Below are 24,075 nucleotides of genomic sequence, written 5' to 3'. Positions count from 1 at the left end.
GTGAGAAAAGAGGGGTGGTTCAGTATTATAATATGCTGAAATGGCAGAGGCATGAATTTTAATTGACGAGAAGGATAGGCTCTTGTGGAGCATTTCTGTTAAGTACTGAAGAATATGAGGTAAGCTGGGCACTGTTGTGCCCATCCCCTGAGTTTGGCTCCAGGAACAGTATCTTTTCCACTTTTCAGCATAAGATTTTCTAGTGCTAGGCCTCCTTGCTTCCAGAATAACATCTAACACCTGCTTACTGAGGGATGCTATTGGAGAGCTCAAGAGATTAGCCAGGCTGCAAGATTCAGGGTTTGAAGCTGAGGGTGCAGAATCTGGCCAGCCTGCTGCGGCAGCAGGGAAGGTGTCTGAGGTAGGTGCCATGGCTCCAGCAGTATCATACTGTGCAAGAGGGGGTACCAATGCTGGTGTGGCCAGTCTGGTGCAATCAGTATTGTCCTTGGTTTGTCCTGTTTGATCTTTAGCAGAACCTTTGAGAGGAGAGGCAGAGGGGGAAAGGCATAAACTGAGAGGTTTTCCCGGGGTAAAGGACAGGGCATCCACTTTCCAAGTTTGACTGTGGAGAGTCTTTGTGCAAAATTTGTCCAATTGGTAGTTCTGGGGGGAGGCAAACAGGTCTATTTCTGGAGTTCCCCATTTGTTCCTCAAGAGGTTGAATATTTTTGGTTCCAGTTTCCATTCGTGTGGGTCCATGAGATTTCTGCTTAGGTCGTCTGCTGGTGTATTTAGCTTGCCTGGCAGGAACTGAGCTTGTAGGTGCACTTGGTAGCTCAAGGCTGTGTTCCACAGAGCCATGGCTAGTCTGCAGAGAGGGTACGAGTGGGTTTCCCCCTGCTTGTTTATGTACCACATAACTGTGGTGTTGTTTGTCTTTACCAATAATTGTCCTGGAAGGATGTGGTCCAAGAAGGCTGTCAGGGAATTCTGTACAGCTAACATTTCTTTTTGGTTGATATGCAGATGCATCTGACTCGGTTCCATTTGCCCTGAATGCACTGCCCTGCCAAGTGAGCCCCCCATGCAATAGTCTGATGCGTCTTGTTGTTAAGGTTTGGGCAGCAGGGGGTAGATTGAAAAGGAGCTCCTTGTTGAGGTGGCAGGCCTCTGCCCACCAAAGGAACTCCGTCTTTATACAAGGAATGATAGGAATCATTGTTTCCAGGTCCTGAGAATGTTGGCACCATAGGTTTTTTTAGATACCATTGTAGTTTCCTCATATGCAGTCTTGCATATGGAATTAGTAGAATGCAAGAGGCCATGAACCCCAGGGCTTGCAGAATTTTCCTTGCAGATAGCTGGGTCTTTGTGGCCAGTAGTTTGAAGTAGGCTGTCAAATAAACTTGTTTCTCTGGTGTGAGGAAAGCCATCTGGGAAGTTGTGTTCAAGCTTGCTCTCAGGAAAACAATCTGTTGGCAGGGTACTAGGTGAGATTTCTTTTTGTTTATGGTGTACCCGAGCGAGGTTAGAAGTTTCTTTACAAATGCCAGATGTTTTAATAGCAAGTCCTGGCTTTCTGCCTGAATCAGACAATTGTCCAGGTATGGGTATATGTGAATATTTCTCTGCCTGCAAAATGCAATGGCTAGAGATAGACACTTTGTGAATACCCTGGGCGCAGTAGATAAGCCAAAGGAAAGTGTAGAGAACTGATAGTGCATGGAGCCTGCTCTGAAGCGTTGGTATTTCCTGCAAGATTCCCTTATTGGAATGTGCAGGTAAGCTTCCTTTAAGTCTAATGTTGCCAACCAGGCATCTTTGCCCAGCATAGGGAGCAGCTGTTGAAGTGTTAGCATTTTGAATTTTGTGATTACCAAAAAGGTGTTTAGAATAGAGAGGCCCAGGATAGGACACCAGGAGCTATCTTTTCTGGGCACTAGGAAAAGCCTTGAGTAAAAACCTTGTCCCATTTCTTCTGCTGGGACAGGTTGAATAGCCCTGATACTTAGAAAAGAGAGAGAACCTGCTGTTGAGCCTCTGCCCACTAATTTGGGGGTAGGTCTGGCCAACCGTTTGGCGTTGGTAAGGTGTGGAAGTGGAATCTGTATCCTTGGAAAACTATATTTAAAACCCATTTGTCCTGGGTAATGAGTTTCCAGTTTTTTGCATGCAGGGCAAGCTTTCCTCCTAAGGGAGCAGGCAGTTGAGCAGGGCTTGGAAGGGTTAAGGTTAAGTCATTGTGACATTTTTCCATAGGGGGAGTGTCTTACTACTTCCAGCTTTGGAAGTGGGAGCCCCCCACTGCTTATGCCTGTGTGTAGCCTGAGACTGTAACCCAGGTGGTCTGCTGTTCCTAGGTTTGGACTGAGATGGCCTGGAAGAGACTGGAAAGGACCAATTCTTAGAAGGCCAAGGCCTACTAAATTTGGGAGGCTGTACTTGCAGGAAATATTTAACAGTTTGCATAGATTTAGCTTTTTCCTCCATCTTTTTAAGAACTTCTTCTGCTTTGTTGCCAAACAGGCGGTCTTGGTTTAAGGGAGCATCCAATAATTTAGCTTTAAAATGATCTGGCAAGTTTTTCTCCTTAAGCCTAGTATGCCTTCTAAGTACAGACCCAGTGACAGCAGCCCTGCAAGATGCTTCTAAAGAGTCAAAACCACATTGCAAAGTATGTTTACCAACTTGTTCAGCAGAATGCATTAAATCCTGTAATTTTTTATGTACAGCACAGTCAGGAATCAACATAATTTTCTGTTTAAGTAGTCCCAAAATACTCTGCGGATACTTTAACATATGAAACTGGCAATTTAAGGCCCTAATGGCCAAAGTAGCAGAAGTGTATGCCTTCTTACCCCATCTGTCCAAGGCCCTGGAATCTCTATCAGAGAGGGTACAGTTCTTGGCAGCAGTAGCCTTAATGCCCTTTGGTCCTTGCAAAATGATCTGTGGATCCGCAGTAGGATTCTTAAAGGGTAACTTGTGAAAGTCAGGTACTCTGTAATACTTGTCATGTTTTCTGGGAGCTGGATGTAAAGTGTCTGGGGCCAGGCTAGATTCCAAGAAGGCATCAACAATGTCTAGAACAGGAGGGATAGCTAAAGGCCTATGTTGAGGGAGGAGTAAGAATTCCCTAAGCCTCTTTTTGGAGTCAGAGTAATCTTGGCTTTCCCAGCGGAAATGCTCACTAAGAGTGTGCAAGGTTTCACCAAAAGAAAAATCTTCTGGAGGGGAAGCAGAAGGAATGGAATCCTCTGCATCAGAATGCTCATAGGTAGATAAGGGCAAATTCTGGTAATCAGAAGAAACAGAAATTTCAGAACCCTGATCAGAAGAATCAGAAGGAAAATCAGTTCTAGGTCTCTTAGAGGGGGAAGGCTGACTTCCCCAATTAAAGTAATAAGGTCTTCAGCCATTCTAAGCATTTGTTTTTTAGGCATTATGGGCCTGACCATGCAGTTTGGACATCGGTTTTCTAGGTGTGGGTCGAGTTTTAGGCCTTGATGAAGAAGATGGCGTCAGTTTAAAATGCAAATCTGTAGGCCTGAATACACCCTCAGAAGCCGATGCCTGCGCAGCGGCTCCGGACCCATCCAAGGTAGAGACATCCGCAGGTTCCATAGTCGAAGAAGCATTTTGCAGAATGAGTCTCAGTAGAGGCCTGCGAATCTGAAGAAGCGGGTATCAGGGGCTGCAAAAGCACCTCACTGAGTACCGGTGAACTGGCGACTAGCTTAACGGAAGCATCATCGGCAGTTTTGGACCTATGCGGTCTGTCTCTGTCTTTATCCTTACATTTTTTTTGAGTATCGGTAGTCAGATGGCTTACTGAAGCCATTTCTGGACAGTTAAATGGAATACCAAAATAATTTGCTGCGAAAATAGACCAATGACTAATAGTTCGGGGGTTGAATAAGGCACAAAACTGACAGCAAGGGACGTTGTGGTCTGGGCCTAAGCAAGGAATGCTGTACGAATGAAAATCTTTATGAGGTATTTGCTTTCCACAGGTAAGATAATTGTTAACTTTTACTGACATCGGTTAAGAGCAAGAAAAAGGATTTCCAACGGGGTACTTAGCTTTTTTCGAAGACTTCGATTCTGAAACTCGAAAATGAAAATTTCAGGAGTCGGCCAACTGGCACTTGCGAACTGCTTCTGCTTCGGGCACCATACAGCAAGAAAGACTAATGTAATGGCGTCAGCTGCATGTTTTATACCCCTGACAACCTGACATCATGGAAGAAGAGATAGCATCCGACGCAGGAATCCAAGACTTTGATATTCAGGCTGGCTGAGGGCTACTGCAGGCAGATAACCCAAATGTAATGACTGCAACAGTGAAACACGAAGAACATCTGATGTTCAATAATGTTGTTTGGACTAGTGGCAAAGAAGTTCTGAGTGTTTGCATCCACACTTCACCTTTATGCCCTATGTCTTATGTGAGGAGCATATGTGTGATATACAGTGCCTATAACATCTAAAGGCTCTGGCATACTGGACAGATACATCGGGCTATCCTTGGCAGGAGATCCCCTACGTAAAGAACACTGCAACAGTGGTATAGAAGGACATCAACACTTGCAGTTACAATCATAAAATATTTCATAGAATCATATAAAGAGCAAATAACATAGCAATACACTTGCACAACACATTTTAGCATCAAAAAATTTCATCTGCCAAGCATTTAGAATTAGTTATAATGCCATAAAAAAGAACAGTTTCCAAACCCAAACCCAGACACTTAAATGTATTATTTATACTAAGCCAAAGAGATGGAAACTTGACAGCAGTACAAAAAGAAAATAAATGCTTTACCAGAATGTTATACTCAAAATCCAAGGAGTCCATTTTGCTACAATCTTCTCTCTCAGACTCGAATTCTATGTAGCTAGTTCTAGATCTTGTATTTTTAGGCATTATTACTTTTACATCATTACCTGTAGGACAGACCACTTGTTCCATTTTCTAGGAACAATTTTTTTTAGAAGCCACCTTTATAAAATCTAGTAAGTTTTTTTTTCAGGTCTGCTTAAATCTGTTATTAGTTATACTAAAGATAGTAACATTATCTTTACCTGGCTCAATTCACTTTTATATTTCCTGTCTTGTTTTAGTACATCTAAAATGGAGAACTGACAAAACATGACAGTAATCACCTAGCATGCCAGTATTACACCTCCAACAACTTGAGTTTACTGTAGGAAACATTTTGGACAGTGTGACCACAGTATAGATGTAGTTATATATTGCCAACCAAAAAAAAAACTTTGGAGATCTGGAAACATGGAAGAGAAGGGCATGAAATACAGGTAGATCACTACCAAAGACAACCAAAAACAAATGTAAATACCACTGTTAAGTGAAAACACACTGTTCCACTTTGGGTAAAGTAGACGTCACTCACTGTTAATGAACCAGGCTTAATCTGGAAACATACCTGGGGGCTACACTACTTCCCTCCTTTTTCTGAGCTACTTATATACCTAGAGCTCTTTCCCACACCATTTTAAATGTTTTGGCCTCACTTGTTTTCCTTCCACAAAGTGTCTTATACAAAGTACTAATAACTCTACCCTTGTAGTTTTATTCATTTTTCAAATCATGCCACCACACCATCCCACCCTTAAGAGTCAGTCTTCCCTCATGACAGAAAATAATTTTCTAAAGAAGTCAAAAATAAATCAAAGATGACTCTAGGAATCCAATTTTACTCCATAATTTATGTAAACTGGTCACTGGATAAGGAAATAGCACCACATTATCAGCTATTCCCAGTATAGTAATTTTGGAACTCTATAGTTAAATTTCTTCTGACTTGCCCAGTCTGTATTCTCTACATTCATGCCAAATTAATAGGCAAAAACTGTTCAAGACATTTACCTGTATATTTCTTTACCATATCTTTAATCATCATCATTAAACCCACAGCTACAATTCATCCCTACAAGAGCTTGTCATTTTAAACATCTCATGAAACCACTTCTTCCCTCCACACATTAACTTTAAAGCTGGGATTTCCATCTACCGTCACAGTTTTTGGATATCAGCCCCTGTAAAAGTTTTAAGCTTACTATCATACCATACATTACAAAATTGGGGACTTCTAGTCCCCCACAGCAACTGGAATTCAATTCTAAGCTACCCTCAAATGTTGTCCTGCTCAAATGTAAACAGATGCAATCTTCATGAGTTTATCAAAAACAGGTACAGCAAGAGTAAGACCTTGTGAGGCCTACATTATCAAAGGAAGCACAGACCACTCTGCTGCCTGTAGCCTGTGTACCAAGTCCAAGCATATTCACTTCCATTTTAATAAAACCCTCAACATTCCCTAAAATATCCTCCAACTCTAATCTCATGCATCTGTCCAGCGTTAATTAACTTTACTATTGAATATTTCCTACTGAATATTTCCTGTTTCTTTGTTTTGTCCATCATCTCAACAAAGTTTATCACAATTAACTTAACATAAATAACTGATTTAGCAAGGATGTAATGAACTCCAGTCAACAGAGACTGAAGAATCCAAATGGTGTTACGTAAATACCTATGTAGCAGGAAGCTTCATCATACTGCCCTCCGTAGGTCACCTTTGATCCTTCCAACAGAGACAAGATTCTCTTAAAGTGGTGAGTATTGATGATGCGGCAGTAGTCTGGAGACTTCTTGGGATCTTCTCCATAGAATTCCTTGACACAACAGAATAAGGAAAGTGTGAAGAATGCAAGAAAAGCAATCAGACTATGCAATGTTATAAATGATAAAAAGCAAAGAATGAAACACTATTTTACAGGTGCCTCCCCTAGTTTGCATCCTTTAATCAGGTAGCTTCAGTGTTCCACCTATCCTACCACTATCCACTACACCTAAAAGTGGTTCCATGTCTCTCTCTCCTCAGATGACTTTCTGTGTAAACACTCTGTAGAAACTTCCAGAACAATTATCATCTCAGCATGACAGTTGTCAACTTTACTATGATTAGCTACTATATTATCATGCTTGGTGACTCATAATGTGAACAGGATTACCCTCCACTCCCATACTATAACTAATCAAAAAAGTGTGAAAATCCCAATTATTCAGGTAATAATATGATATGAAACTGGAACTGCTATTGTTTTTTTATTATGTTTATTCTTCATTTAATAAATGAGTGAATGGTGTGGAACAATGGCCTATTAGCAAGGATAGACAAAAAAGTAAAATACAAATGAAAAAACAAAGAAAGAAATACTCACATACTGTGATACGTGTCAACATAAATGAAAGTCAAGTTGTACTTACCATAATGAAAGAAATGTAAGGCAAAAGTCCATCTTTAGTAACCAATAAGTGCTATGATTGCTCAGCTGACAAAACTTTCCCAAGCTACCACTTGCTATCCTTTCTCATCATGCATCACACATCTTTCTGCAGTTCTGCAGTATTAATGAAAACCAAGTAAGAAAAGAAGGAAATGGCACAGGTGACCGGAGGAGACAAAAACAAAGGTAGGTTGTGCTGAGAAAGTATGTTACCAAAGACAGACTTTTTTCTTATGGATGTAGCGTTGTCATGAACATATATCTTTCACATCTGATAAGAAGAGGTCTATCTTCTGTGGCCGACATGATAGACATTTCAACAAACAATCCTATGGAGTGGCTCCTCTCACTGAAAAAATATTCTAGATGACAGCTGATCCAGAAGATGACCTGAACCAGGAAACAGTGTCTAGCTTATACTACCACATGACAATGTTCAGGATTACTAAATGACAGCAAGCCCAGATGGGTGCCTGATGAGAGTCTGACAACCATAAGTACAGTCCTTGGAACAGTGGAATTGAATGTGCAAATGTGGAGTGAATACATTGTCAGATACAGTGGTATGTCATAGTATTCCACTTACTCTGAAGTACAGTGATCTCCCAATTAATATATATAAGTAGCGTATGGGGTGAAAAGTCGGAAAGAGCAGTACCCTTCCAGCAAAAAAAAATGCTTTAAAGATATAATAAGTGTTGGAATTCACAACTTTTGTTTCAGTTCTGGTTTATTTTCAAGGTGTCAGGACCCGCGTTTCTATTAGGAAGCCTGCAAAGATATCATGTAACATGGTACTATAAAAAAGAGCCATATAATCAGCTACTGCTGTTGCACAGTGTAATATCATAATGCCATTAGCGCAAAAATATAAACAGCTATTTAAAAATTTAAGAAACGTTTGCTATTTTGGAAGGAACACAGACACTAGGCTATTACCGGTGGTTTGGCCAGTCTTTTATTCATTTAAATCACATTTTGAGCGCTTTTGTTTGTTGTAAAGTTTTTAGTCAAAGTGAAACTTAGATGTAGTTTGGGGTTAGTTTTAAAAAAAAGGAAGTTGTTTGTCTGCTGGTGCAGGGCCACAGCTTGGTTAACCTCCATAAATGACTTTGAGCCCCCAATATAAACGATACTCTAAATACTGCAGTATGCAACCTCACTTCTTTTCTTTTCTGTCTGGTATGAGCAAAAAAGTAATTTTCTACAAATAGTCTGGCAGCTGTTTCAATATCTTTCTCCTCTGCCATACTTTAACAACATCTCCATTTTTTGCTATTGTTCAATACATTCACAATTACTAGTCTTGTCTGCTTTCTTAAAAGATTTCTTTGGACATAAACACAAAGCATCATCTCTATTAGTATGCCCTACTGTGGGTTACCGCCTTCTTGCCTAAACTTCTGGCATTGCTCAGTATGATTCTTTAATAAATCCTTCCTGCCAGTAGGGTCTGCCCTATTTTCCAGCATTTCTCCACTCTGTTTACCTTTATTAACTTCCATCTTGCACCCTGCATCACTGCCCTGTTTGCACCCGTGGATACTTATTTTATTTTCTGCCTTCCTTAATGATTTCTGTGCTTTTCTTACATGTTGTTTCGTTGTTTACGAGAGGTCTTTCGCTACCCTTCTTTTTCTTCCTATTAGTCTGCTGCACACCCTAAGGCACAAGTCTCCTGACATACATTTTTATTCTAGATTTCATTTGATCATCTAAACAGAATTTATGTTTGGTAAATCTTTGATTATTATAAATTGCCAAATAATGTAAAAACAATGTTTAAAAATCTGTATAATAAAACATATGCTTATTTGAAAGTAAATGAGCAACATTCTGAAAGCTTTGAGCCAATTACTGGGGATAAGACAGGGATGCCTCCTTTCACATCTAGTTTTGGTTTGGTGATTATCCCATTATTGTTTAAAGTACATAAATTAACATCAGGAACTGCAATTAATGTGAACATACCCAAATTGCCTATGAAGATGATTAAGTGATTGTGACTAAAAGCTATGATGAATGTAGCTATAAAATCAAAGATTTATTTATAACAGCTAAGGACATTATAGGATATAAGATCAATTATGAAAAATCTGAGAGATTAAAGTTACGTATTAAAGGGATTGCACAAGTCTCAAATATTTTCCATCTAGTTCCTTGTGTACAGAAACTTACATTCCTCTATATAAATTACAAGAAAGATTATGATGAGATGGCTAAGGAAATGTAAGACAGTAGCCAAATTAGATTCCATTAAGGCAAACACAGTTTCTACATTAGGCAGGACTAATATTATTAAAATGGTATTTCTCTCAATTATTTTGTTCCCATTTTAGAACTTATTGACAACAACTAATCTATTATGGTATAATAAAATTAAAAGAATTGTTTCTAAATTTGTAATGGAGAGGCGGCTCACCTTGAATACCTTGGAGTACTGTTCAGTCTCTTATACATTAAGGTGGCTTAGCAATGCCTGATTTTTTACATACATTGTAACTTTGGCTTTCATTAATACGTGAATATTCTTTATTATGCCAACTATGCTTATCTTAATATTAATTAGTTAATCAATAAAAGTAATAAATTGTCGTTATGGTTCTTGTATAATTAGTCTGAAGTAGTCTCCTTCCTTCAGCATTTTAAACACTACATTCCTGATATGGTCTTTTAAACTCAGAAAATTGAAATCCCATGGATGACAGGGAAAATTAAAAGCTTTTTTTCTTATATAATATTGAGTCTTATATTTGGTATGACTGTACCAATGAGACAAGCACGACAGATATAATGGGAATGTTATACGGGAAAGTTAGTTTCTTGTTATATAAGGAAAATGAAAATCCGCAAGACTGAGGAAAAAGAAACAAATGTTTCAAGTTTATAAAAATCTTGTTAAAGTTAAGCAAAATAATATATTTCCTGGGAAACTGAAATAGGAATCTGCTACAGGGAACATGTTTCATCTAGAAGTTTAGAAACATACCGTTATATCATGGTTCTATTCAAAAGGCTTCTATTCAATACTAAATTTTCTAGGGAATTTATTATACATATACATGTTTCTTATGAACATACGCAAATATATCTAACTGGTGACTTTGTAATATGGCTAAAGCAGACCTGTTTCATATTAATATGAATACTGAGTATTATTTGCTAGCTATGTTGGATGTTTTTCAGGCATCATCAGAATAAAATTGCCTTAGCAAATATAATTACCAAAAAACATATGCTAGACAACTGAAAATCTGCAGCACTTCCTGAATTACTACTGTCTGAGTAATTTTTCTTTATACATAAATTATACTGATTCTCATGGAGTAATGTTGAAATAGTGCTTCTTGTTTTCTTTTTTTACCTCATGTCTCCTTTTGGGGATTTGTTAGTTTTATCTTTCTTCTTCTTCTTCTGCCTTTTTTCCTTTAATTTCCCCCTTTCTTATTGTATTTGGTATATTTTGCTTTAGATAAACATTTTTATTAATGAGAAAGGAGCCTGTAGACGAGTATAGGGAATAAATATCCTGTAGATAAATAGAAGCATGCAAGCAGCTTTCTGAAAAGGGCTAGAAACTAAAAACAAGGCAGGGAGAAGAAAGACACCAATGTGCTTCAATGAGAAGGTCAAGAAAGCAGTCCATGTAAAGGAAGAGGCATTTCACAAGTTAAAGAAGACAGGAAATAAGTCAAGGAAAGAGTATAAGGAAGTTAAAAAAAGCTACAGCATAAGGACTAAAGTATAGAAGAAAGAGCTCTTAAAATAACAGGGAAAAGGGGAAAGGTAAGACAAAGCTATATGGACAGTTCTAGGAAGACAAAGAGGATGAGGATGAGGAAAAGGCAGGAAATCTCAATGAATTCTTAGGAAAGAAGAGTGCCACCTTGGAAAAAAAAGAGGAAGAAAGATGGATGTCATCTGACAGACTGTTCTATACCAAAGGAATTTTAGAACAGAAACTGTAAAAAGAGGTAAAGTAAGTTAAAGTGAAGGGTCCTGACAGCACCACAATTAGAATCCTAAAGAGCTTCACAGGCACAAGGTACATAAGTTTGATTCTTACCTTTAGAAGGGAGACTGGCTAGGCTTAAAATGGGCCACAGGGACATCTAGCCTAGTGCTTACGTATGAACCTATAAGGAGGCTATGGTGATGCCATTCTATAAAGAGGGAGCTAGAACTGACTCAAGAAACTACAGGTTCATAAGCTTGGACTCAGCAGCAAGAAAGGTCATGGAGAATACACTTAGGGTAAAGTGAGCTGCTCTAATGAGAAACAATAAATTGCAAGCTAAAGTCATACACAGGTTTTTGGAACATAAACTGTAGTACTCCATCTTAATTCAGTTTTATGACTAGATTACATCAAAACCTGACACTGATAAAAGAAACTCTGTCAAGTGTGGCTTCATGGGGGTAGTCCTACAACAAGGTATTTTGGTATTTTTTGCAACAGATACCCAGGACATGGAAGAACTGAGAAATGCATTATCTTATCTTATTTACAGATGAATCTAAGACAAAAAATCATAGTGATAGATCCAGGGGCAGGACAACACAGAGACTGATGGAGTGAGCTAAGAAGTGACATCTAAAGTTTAAATGCAGAGAACTGTAAAGTACTTCATTCGGACTCTAAAATTCCAAAGTTGAATACCAGCTGAGAAAACGATCCTAAGAAACACGACTCACTTTATCTTGGTAGTAACAGCAGAAATGAACCATCAGGTAGACACTAATAAAGCTGAAACCAAGGCTATTCACATGTTAAAGTATGCCCTTGCATGAACAGACTCCAGTTAGGGGACACAGTTAGTGACAGAATACAACTCAAAAGAAAAGACACAGGAAGGTGAACCTCTTCCAGACTGAAAGTAAAAAGTTCAGCCTAGACGTTAAAAGTAAAATTTCATGGAAAGAATGGGTTACCTGAGTGGGTGCTGTACTATAAGACGAAAAAGTCAATTAAGAAGGTTTGGTAGGGGTGGTGGGATATGAAAAGGAAGGAATATAAAAGCCAATGGCTACACAAAACAAGGCAGGCTGGACAGACCATAAGTAGGTAATGCCATGTAATGCAGCATCAAAACAAGACTGAAACCATGATGTAGGACAGGAACACAGCATGGCTAAACCACAACAGAATGTTACAACTTCACCAAATTACTTGGCCAAGAGTTGTATTTACTGTATAGATTGTACAACAGGGATGTTCAAAAACCTGCCCAACAGTTATAATCCCTGAAAGAAGAAACTCCACTGGGATAAGTGAATGATATCAAAGTTCCAGCCCTCCACTACTTCATAATTTATGCATGCTCTCCAAACTCTGGGCCATTATAATGAAGTTTTATAGTTTCATAGTTTAGCACTAGGCTATCTGCCCTGGGGCATTTATAAGCCTAGCCATAGTGATGTGGCTTTCGCCACCCCATGTAATGGTACAAAAGTGTACAGAATAGATTTAGAATACTGTGCCTCTGTCTAGTAGTGACACAGTGAAGACCCCCTTACATAATACAATTAGTTTACTATGCCTCTGTCTAGTAGTGACACAGAGATGACCCCCCAGGGTAAACCTACAATCTCCCATCCACTCGTCAAGATTTCTCTTGAAGAGAGTCAGTGAGGGGCTCTGCCTAACATGAACTGGGATTCTGTTCCAGAGTATGGGAAGCCTCTGAGTTATGAATCTGTCCCTCCAGCATGTCCTATTCATATTTGTGCTGAGGTTTAAATCTTTAGCTCTCGTGGTTCTGATGGATTTGGATTTTTTGAGGTGGAGCATGTCCATCAATTCCTGATTGGACATGGCCTTGTACGTCAGACACAGATCACCTCTGAGTAGGCGGTATGCTACTGAATAGAGCTAGAGTTTCTTTAGTCTGGCAGCATATGACATATGTTGGAGACCCTTGATCCTCTTGGTGAGGTACTTTTGGGGTCTCTCTAGCTGTTGCAAGTGCCGGGTGAGGTACATACCAAATTGGGCGTTGTACTCAATCATGGGCCTGATAAGGGAGGAGTATAGGGGTACAATGACCTCCTTTGATCTGGATGTGAATCCCTTCATGATAAGGTGGGCAAGGTAGAAAGTCTTTCTAACCACTTTGGCAACGTGGGTGTCAAATGAGAGGTCACTATCGACTTGGGTCCCCAGGTCTCTGATTACTTTTTCCATACTCAGTGGGTTACTGTCTATGTGATAATTTGTGGGTACTTTGTTTTTCCCAAAAGGGATGACTATACATTTTTTGGCATTTAGTTTAAGGCCATGACTCCGGCACCAGTTGTCCGTTTCAGTGAGGCCTTTCTGTAGGATGTATGTGTCAGCTGGTATATCGACTATGGCACCTAGTTTGCAGTCATCTGCGAACTTTGTCAGCCACAACCCCCCCATGTTTGCTTTCACATCTGAGATATAAATGCCGAACAACCGGGGTCCCAGGACAGAGCCCTGTGGGACACCACTTGTGACTGGCTTTGAGTCTGACATGGCTCCAGCGATTTTGACTTTATGGGTTCTATCCTTTAGCCAGTTTGCAACCCATCTTGTGACATATGGATTTACATTTAAGCTGTTGAGCTTGTCTATGATGCCTGAGTGGGGTATTGTGTCGAAAGCTTTAGCCAAGTCCAGGTAGGCTGTATGGACTGCTTTGCCCTCGTCAATGGCTCTAATGACTGTTTTGAAAAAGTCAACCAGGTTCAAAAGGCAGGATCTGCCCTTTACAAAGCCGAACTAGGTGGGATCAAGTGTCTGTAGGTCCCCAATGTCTCTGTTTATGAGTTCCATAATGATTCTTTCCATAGCTTTGCAGACCAGGCTGGTTAAGCTTATGGGGCGGTAGTTACCAGGGTCTGTAGAGGTGCCTCCTTTGTGGAGTGGGACGACTGTTGCTGTATGCCAGTGTTCAGGTACATATCCTGTAGTCAGGGCCGGCGGCCTTAGCTGAAACGGCGCCCTAGGCGAAACACTGCTCTGGCTCCCTTAAGCCCCACCCACACTGAACACAAGGAACACCCCTATTTGAGCCACACCCACAGAAGGGTCACTCCCACAAAACACTCCAGTTCTTCCCATGTTTAAATGCATGAAAATCCAAGTCATACTGTAAGACATCTTGTAGTTTAACTGCAATTGAAGGCTGAATATTCTTAAACCTGGTTGATCTGTTGCTTGTGTAGTGTTCATCTGCAGTCATGAGACAGTATTAACTTTTTTTGCAATGTGCATTGATGTTTGTGTAGAAGTTCTCATTTGGTCTAGTGCAGCAGCAACTCTACATTTTTACTATATACCCTGATGTGCTTCATGCTCTTCACAGGTCATAGGTCATAGGTCTTCACAGGTCAGCAATCAAGTCTACATACTTCAGACAGCTACATATTGTGATGTGGTGGTGCTGCAGCTGTATGCTGACCCAGAGGCCAAAAAGGAAAGCAGTGTTATTACAGTCAGTGATGTCTTGATCTTTGCATACAACTTAACACTAAGCAGATTTCAGAATTGTATTGGCAGTGTTTATCCATTAAGGGTTGCAGATGGATATGGGACCTTTAAATTCAGTTTTAAACAGCAGTGTACTACTTTCAGCCATCAGGTCAACACAAGTAATTTGAAGACATATTTAAGACGAGAGACATCGATAGTGTCAAATGATTTATTCCATTACTTGTCAAGTACATTTTTAGATGCAATCTTTGACAGTAAAATTTTGCATTTGTACAAACTGTCAGGTCTGGTTGACCAATTTGAAAACAGGTTTCAGTTGGCACAATTAATGCTAGAGACATTGAAACAAGTCAGATTTTATTTCATTGCTGGCTACTAGACATTTACTTTATACAGTTCATACATTTGTCAGATGACTTTATTGCATTGCGCTTCCATTACATGTACAGTTCAATATGCAATGTTTGACACTTGTAAACTGCCAGGTGCACTTGAATTGTCACTTCATGTGAAAGACATTGGAAATTGTCATTTAATTATTCCTTTGCTGGCTACCAGATGAACATTTCCAACTGCAGTCTTCAATAAAAAGTGTTTCACTCGTACAAACTGTCCAGTCTGCTTGATTTAAAACAGCCTAAGCTGCAAGAGATGTCCTGCCAAGAATATGACCAGTTGGCCAGATTCAAAAGCTTTAGGGCTCCTTTCATGCATCCTAGCCACTGCACAGCTTGAGGCAGTCAGTATAAATTCAGTGGCTACAGCACCAATAGCTCAGAGCTTTCTTGTCTCAGAAGAGGGAGGCTAAAACCTTGCCAGATAGGGGTAAATGGATACAATCCCACACCCTGTATGTACAGAACTGTACTATGTTCATCATTAGATCACTGTTGCAAAAGCCTAAACTATAAAGGACAACTACCAGAACTTAGAAAAAAGGGAGGAAGAATAAGGATCACAGTCCTGGAACCCCTAGGGAGGACAGTTCTAGCATGGCCTTCTCTGGACCTACAAAACAAGAATCCAGTTTGTAGTGCTTGGTAAAGCTGTGCACTTAAGACCAAGATGCTGGCTCCAAAAATTTTTCTATGGTCCACCCTTTTCCAGAAGACCACAGAAGTAACCACAGCCATGACAAAAATGCCCCTGCCCCCGAATTTGACCATGCCTGGAATTGTCTACTCATGGTTAGTGTTGCTAAAGGAAAATGCATGAGACAACATTTAGAAACAAGTTGCCCCTTAACTCTAACTTTCAAAGGAAATAAACTGTTAATCAGAGTTCACAAAGGTTTTTGACCCTTTAATGTAGTATCTGAGTTGCCTGTGGATATCTATAATTATATTATATTCTCCTTTATTTTTGGATATTGAAATAAAACAGGGAGATGGGTGCTCTATCTCTAAGAAAACTCTGGGACCACTTTAGGTGGAAAAGAATGATTTTTATTCAAGATTAAGGTTGACTGTAATAATTGCTTGTACTTCAGATACTGTCAAACTAAAAATAAACAAACAAACCAGCAGAAGTCAGGAGTGTCACAAATACCAGAAGTCATAAAATGCACTTTAAGGCAATTCAAATGGCAAGCTAAAGCAACCACAACACAACATAATTTCATCTCTTGGCTTAGTAATCAGTGCACTCATGTAACACTCATTCGCTGCACACAACTTTAATCAAAATCTGCCATTTTATCCTAGTAGAAGAACAGGGAGCATAATTTGAACTGGTTACCAGTCAATAACAGAATCATTCTACTTTCAGCCTCTCAATGTTTGACTAATTAAAATGGATTATGATCCACTGCTTGAATGAAAATAACCATTAAAGATTATATGCATTAATTCTGGGTTTAGGATCATGTGGGCATTAAGCCTTAAAAAGACTTCACATAGTCTCACAGCATGACAGAAAACCTTTTCCAAAAGCTCTTTGCTATGCTGACATCAAATTTTATCTGAAATACACAGTATTCAAAATGCTAATTTTTCAGACGAAAGAAAAAATAACCACTACAGAGGACTGCAAATTCTTCATTGAAAATTGCTGAAGTCCTGACAGTGAAAACAAATTTCCTAGGATGAGCAGACAACCCAGATAACAGAGAAGCCAACAGGGCAGGGTGACAGCAAATCACCAACCTGGTGAGATGAAAGCAGTCTGACCTGCTGGACTGAGAGGTATGCAGCATATACATGTGGGTTGGGAAATGTGAGCTTATCTTTGTTATGCTAAACTGTTTGGTCACGTTTAGAAACATGCACACTTAGACACACAGATTAATTTTTTTAAATATTTATTTAGTGACACTGGCCCACTACCTGGGCATTGGTCAAACTAGCAATGTTTATGACTATCGCGCAGTAAGACTGCGCACAGTTTGTTAGGCCTTAAAGTTGCTTATAAGGAGTAGCTGGCTGATTATGTTGTAGTCTGGGGAAAAGGGGGGCATAGTTAGTAAACTTGTGCCAGCCTTTCCCTTGTGTATATAAATCAGACCTCAAGTGTGTCTCAACTGCTTTAGCAGGGGCCCAAAGCACTGTTAAATAGGGTGCTCGAGGTCTCACTTGGCCACTATGCTCAACTCTAACTGTGCCAGTGGAGGAGGTGGTGGTGAGGATCTGAGTGGAAAAGGGGAGAAACCAGCCCCAAGTTGACTGGTCTCTGTGCTTTGCACTTAATATGGGGTGTTGCATCTGGAATTGTGGGGCTACGGAATTCATCTTTATGTCTGCCCATACGGCCCTTATCATTATGCAAGTTATTACTGTTGCAGCCAGAGGGTATTATGATTGCTGAGTTACATATTTCATGTTTATCATTGTGTCGGCCCACACTATGTCCTGTTTGTCTTTATGCAAGTTATTACAATTGTAGCCAGAGGGTATGATTGCCGAGCTGCCATGTATTTCATCTTTATCTTGTCAGTCCACAGTATGCCTGAACTTTCTTGCTGTGTTCAGACTCAGCTGGATAACGTTTGCACTGGGTTCTACATAAAAGTAGAGGGTCTTAATTTGATGCATTGCTGTAGTGTCTGACCCATGTGTTTTACACACAGCTGAATGCCTTCTGTGCATATTCTGCTGTCACACCAGGTTCATGTGTAACAGCTGCAAGTCCCTCAGACAGGAGTTGCTTCTGCCTTTCATTGCTTTACCTTCACTGTAATTTTTCATGAGGAGTCTCATTTTTTTCCCTATACCAACTTGGTATTACTAGGGTGTGAAAGTCTGGAGATTCACATGTGAATGTGAACTCTGGCTAGTGGCTACTGACTGACACAGGCCCCACCAGGCACTGGTGTTGGTCACAAGTGTTTTGATTTTCTATTAATAGCTGTTTTGGTTTATTGTAGTGTTGAGCAAGGATCCTACAGGAATCATGTTCAGGAAAAGGTCAATGGATCATCAAGAAGAGGCTGAAAGCTGCCTCCTAAGAGTTTTTTCTGCAGTTATAATAAGGTGTGGGAGCAAAGTTACTCATGGGTGCAACCTGTTCCAAATGCAGATGCTATGGCAAAGTGCACATTCTGTGGAACAACTTTCACTGTAAAATGGGATGGGAAAAGGCACTGAAAAGCCATCAGAAGTCAGACAAACATCATCAAAGCCTTCAGCTCCAGAGGCAGAACCTCGTGAATGACCAAGTTTATTCAGCCAATGTGAGTGTAACCAGTGAAGCTTCCAAAGTCACTGCAGCTGAAGTGACAGCAGTCTATCATGGAGTGAAACATGGTCACTCATATGTATCCATAGATTGTGGAGGAAGCTGGCACCGACAGTCTTCCCTGATTCTACTTTGGCTTGAAATTCACCTGTGGGAAGACAAAATCTGAGAGTATTGTCATGAATGTTCTTGCACCTCATTCAGAGGAGCTCCTTCTGCAGGAACTTGGCAATTCCTATTTCTCAGTGGGATCAGATGCATCCAATAAAGGGAACAGAAAATGTTCCTTTAGTTATTCAGTACTTTACTCACACCCATGGCACACAACAGAAACTCCTTGATTTCTATGAGGATCATAACGAAAGTTCTGAATGTATCTTTACTAGAATAAAGGACATCCTTGTGCATAAAGGACTCAAAGTACAAAACATTGCTAGCTATGCTGCAGACAATGCCTCAGTCAATTATGGAAAGCACAGGTCTGTTTTTAAAAGTTTGAAATCTGACGTGCCTCACATCATTGCAGCAAACTGTTTATGCCATGTAATACATAACTGTGCCAAGCATGCAAGCAAGGCCCTTGCAAAGTTTGATGTGGAGACTCTGGTTTTGAAAGTACATAGTGAGTTTTCAGCATCTGCTAAAAAATGGCACTGTTGAAAGGCTTCTATTCTTTCCTAGACCAGGACTTTAAGGAAATAATGCAACATGTTGTAACAAGGTGGCTGTCTTTGTTCCCAGCTGTGGCAAGGCTGGTAGAATGTTGGCCTGCTATTAAAAGTTATTTTATTAGTCAAGGGCCTGAGGACTGTCACCCCCTTATCTGGAAATTTGTGGAGGCCGATGAGGATGGCATCAGTGGGGATGTGTCTGAGGCAGAGTGCTACATACATTTCATGCACTACATCCTGCAGGTATTCCACAAGTCTATAGCAAAACTTGAAAGTAACACTCTCTCTGCTCCAGAGTTGTACACCGTGATGAAAAGTCTAAAAGATGAGTTGCAGAGAAGGATAGATGACCAGTTTTTTGGTACTAAAGTTTCATCTGCCTTACAGCACTTTACTCCAGCTGTCGCACAGCAGGTCTGTAGGACCTTCTGTGATTTTTACAGTAAAGCACTTTGTTACCTACAGAAGTGGTTTGACTATGATAATAGTCCCTTTAAAGCTATGCAGGTCCTCAGCCTCCAACATCCTGTAACTTGGCCAGAACTGCGTACAGTTGCAGACCTCTTCAAATTGGATGTGGACATTGAAGCACTTTACTCAGACTACTGTACTTTAACTGCTGCATTGCCAGCCCTGTTACAGATGACAGAGGCATCTGTAAGTGATCGCTGGGTGACTTTTTAGTAAAGCTCCAGACTGCAAGCCACTTTACAGACTGGTGCAGTTTGCTCTTTCAATACCCCCAGCAATAGCTTTGTGGAAAGGGTTTTTTCACTTATGGGGAATGCGTGGACTGATGTAAGAAATAGAATGCTTGTGTCACTTGTGAAGGCAGAGTTGCAGGTCAAGCTAAACTTTAACATGAGTTGTTCAATTTTATTCATTTAGAAATAACCAGCCATTACTTGAGGCTGCTAGATCAAATGCCAAATATAGCTTCAAGTATAAGCAATGATTTCTAGCAAAACTGAAGATACTTTAAACAGTTGCTTTTCTTTTTACTATTGTGTGGTGAACCCTTAATGTACTGCTTTGAATGAACTGGTGTTTTTAATATCGAATTGTATTTCCATTTTAGTACTACCTGTGATATGAGACTTGGGCTTAGTTTTCCCATGCTTGTGTGTGATGTACTGTTGTATGTAGTGAACCTTTTGAAGTATTGCTAAATAAAGTTTTTTTTATTTACTTTTGACTCGTTGCACATTTTTCTACTTATTGGTAACTGTATGTGATATTACAGACTTATGCTGAAGGGTGCTAGAGTAAAGAGGTGTGGCTATTAAAAGGAATGGGTGTGGCTTGATTGTGCATGGGGCGGGGCTTGTTTATCAGGAAATGGCACAGCAGAAAGGTGGCAACCCTAACTGTAAGATATCTTGTAGTTTAACTGCAATTGAAGGCTGAATATCCTTAAACCTGGTTGATCTGTTGCTTGTGTAGTGTTCATCTGCAGTCATGAGACAGTATTAACTTTTTTTGCAATGTGCATTGATGTTTGTGTAGAAGTTCTCATTTGGTCTAGTGCAGCAGCAACTCTACATTTTTACTATATACCCTGATGTGCTTCATGCTCTTCACAGGTCATAGGTCATAGGTCTTCACAGGTCAGCAATCAAGTCTACATACTTCAGACAGCTACATATTGTGATGTGGTGGTGCTGCAGCTGTATGCTGACCCAGAGGCCAAAAAGGAAAGCAGTGTTATTACAGTCAGTGATGTCTTGATCTTTGCATACAACTTAACACTAAGCAGATTTCAGAATTGTATTGGCAGTGTTTATCCATTAAGGGTTGCAGATGGATATGGGACCTTTAAATTCAGTTTTAAACAGCAGTGTACTACTTTCAGCCATCAGGTCAACACAAGTAATTTGAAGACATATTTAAGACGAGAGACATCGATAGTGTCAAATGATTTATTCCATTACTTGTCAAGTACATTTTTAGATGCAATCTTTGACAGTAAAATTTTGCATTTGTACAAACTGTCAGGTCTGGTTGACCAATTTGAAAACAGGTTTCAGTTGGCACAATTAATGCTAGAGACATTGAAACAAGTCAGATTTTATTTCATTGCTGGCTACTAGACATTTACTTTATACAGTTCATACATTTGTCAGATGACTTTATTGCATTGCGCTTCCATTACATGTACAGTTCAATATGCAATGTTTGACACTTGTAAACTGCCAGGTGCACTTGAATTGTCACTTCATGTGAAAGACATTGGAAATTGTCATTTAATTATTCCTTTGCTGGCTACCAGATGAACATTTCCAACTGCAGTCTTCAATAAAAGTGTTTCACTCATAAACTGTCCAGTCTGCTTGATTTAAAACAGCCTAAGCTGCAAGAGATGTCCTGCCAAGAATATGACCAGTTGGCCAGATTCAAAAGCTTTAGGGCTCCTTTCATGCATCCTAGCCACTGCACAGCTTGAGGCAGTCAGTATAAATTCAGTGGCTACAGCACCAATAGCTCAGAGCTTTCTTGTCTCAGAAGAGGGAGGCTAAAACCTTGCCAGATAGGGGTAAATGGATACAATCCCACACCCTGTATGTACAGAACTGTACTATGTTCATCATTAGATCACTGTTGCAAAAGCCTAAACTATAAAGGACAACTACCAGAACTTAGACAAAAGGGAGGAAGAATAAGGATCACAGTCCTGGAACCCCTAGGGAGGACAGTTCTAGCATGGTCTTCTCTGGACCTACAAAACAAGAATCCAGTTTGTAGTGCTTGGTAAAGCTGTGCACTTAAGACCAAGATGCTGGCTCTAAAAATTTTTCTATGGTCCACCCTTTTCCAGAAGACCACAGAAGTAACCACAGCCATGACAAAAATGCCCCTGCCCCCGAATTTGACCATGCCTGGAATTGTCTACTCATGGTTAGTGTTGCTAAAGGAAAATGCATGAGACAACATTTAGAAACAAGTTGCCCCTTAACTCTAACTTTCAAAGGAAATAAACTGTTAATCAGAGTTCACAAAGGTTTTTGACCCTTTAATGTAGTATCTGAGTTGCCTGTGGATATCTATAGTTATATTATATTCTCCTTTATTTTTGGATATTGAAATAAAACAGGGAGATGGGTGCTCTATCTCTAAGAAAACTCTGGGACCACTTTAGGTGGAAAAGAATGATTTTTATTCAAGATTAAGGTTGACTGTAATAATTGCTTGTACTTCAGATACTGTCAAACTAAAAATAAACAAACAAACCAGCAGAAGTCAGGAGTGTCACAAATACCAGAAGTCATAAAATGCACTTTAAGGCAATTCCAAATGGCAAACGCTAAAGCAACCACAACACAACATAATTTCATCTCTTGGCTTAAGTAATCAGTGCACTCATGTAACACTCATTCGCTGCACACAACTTTAATCAAAATCTGCCATTTTATCCTAGTACAAGAACAGGAACGCAATTTGAACTGGTTACCAGTCAATAATAGAATCATTCTACTTTCAGCCTCTCAATGTTTGACTAATTAAAATGGATTATGATCCACTGCTTGAATGAAAATAACCATTAAAGATTATATGCATTAATTCTGGGTTTAGGATCATGTGGGCATTAAGCCTTAAAAAGACTTCACATAGTCTCACAGCATGACAGAAAACCTTTTCCAAAAGCTCTTTGCTATGCTGACATCAAATTTTATCTGAAATACACAGTATTCAAAATGCTAATTTTTCAGACTAAAGAAAAAATAACCACTACATAGGACTGCAAATTCTTCATTGAAAATTGCTGAAGTCCTGACAGTGAAAACAAATTTCCTAGGATGAGCAGACAACCCAGATAACAGAGAAGCCAACAGGGCAGGGTGACAGCAAATCACCAACCTGGTGAGATGAAAGCAGTCTGACCTGCTGGACTGAGAGGTATGCAGCATATACATGTGGGTTGGGAAATGTGAGCTTATCTTTGTTATGCTAAACTGTTTGGTCACGTTTAGAAACATGCACACTTAGACACACAGATATGGCATGGCCCCGTATCAGAGTGCTCATATCAGTCACCGGGGGGGGGGGGGTGTTAAAGCCAAAAATTAATTCTGATGGCTACCTGAATGAAATATAAACACACACTACACAAAATTGATTTTCTAGGATTCTCTGATTTTCAATGTCTGCAGGTTGAAAGGTATGGGAAAGTTGTAATCTCCATATTAATGGTTATCTAACCCTTATGCAGGAATCATAAATTATAAAATTATGAAAATATGCTTCAAAGTAAACTATGCCTAGCATATAGTTCTCTTCATAATGATGTGTTTCAGCTTTTACTAAATTTTTAATTGATTAATTAATTCATCACTGTCTAGAGGAAGAGATTAAACTTTTATTATCTTGTGCATTTCCTTAGGAGAGTTGCAGGAGTAGCCACAGTGAGATTTGTAACACACTGCTGACCCTGGAAGCCATGGATAGAGGTGGACAGAGCAGCACCAGTAATTTAAGCGAACAAGAAGGAAGGGTTTCTTCACAGAGAAGATGGTAATTTTGTTATGGCAGTCATCTGCTTTAATAATAAGGCACAATTCAAGAGGATTTTTATCATGCATATATGATGCTTCCTCTTAAGTGGGCCAAACGCAAAATTAAATTATTATTCTAACCTCAAGTACATATAACTAACTGACATCTCTCTCATCATGCAGACATTGAAAACAGGAGCAAAAATCCTTGAAAAGAAGATAAAATATGGACATTTAATTAGCATAAAATATGAATGCTGTCTAACACAATTCTCTGTACTTCCAGTACAAATGTAGATGCTACTCGCAAATATACTTTTAAAAAACAAAATATCAAAAATGATAGAAACATACAAGCACATTATCAAAGATGCAATGCAAAATCTGTAGACTTTAATGAACTGGATGGCAAAATTCTACCACACAAGGTCATCAAATCTACTAAAATTAAAAACTAAAAGTAAAAGTTCACACGCTCCACAAGCAAACCAAAGCATAGAGAAACCCACCCCAAAAGCGCCCAC

The 24,075-nt window shown here is 39.6% G+C and overlaps 1 protein-coding gene across 10 annotated transcripts in view; it reads right to left on the bottom strand.

Moving 5' to 3' along the window:
• Positions 1-24,075, bottom strand: part of LOC122787535 (aldehyde dehydrogenase family 3 member A2-like) — a 644,066-nt gene that overhangs the window by 328,964 nt on the left and 291,027 nt on the right. For all 10 annotated transcript variants that reach the window (XM_044054295.1, XM_044054297.1, XM_044054301.1 and 7 more), the window contains one exon: positions 6,503-6,644. In XM_044054295.1, the coding sequence (XP_043910230.1) occupies positions 6,503-6,644 (142 nt within the window). The remainder of the gene's footprint in view (positions 1-6,502; positions 6,645-24,075) is intronic.

The sequence above is a fragment of the Protopterus annectens genome, chromosome 13.part0, assembly GCF_019279795.1.
Source record: "Protopterus annectens isolate FY-2018-M chromosome 13.part0, PAN1.0, whole genome shotgun sequence".
Taxonomy (NCBI): Eukaryota; Metazoa; Chordata; order Ceratodontiformes; family Protopteridae; genus Protopterus; species Protopterus annectens.
This window is presented reverse-complemented; position numbering and strand designations above follow the sequence as displayed.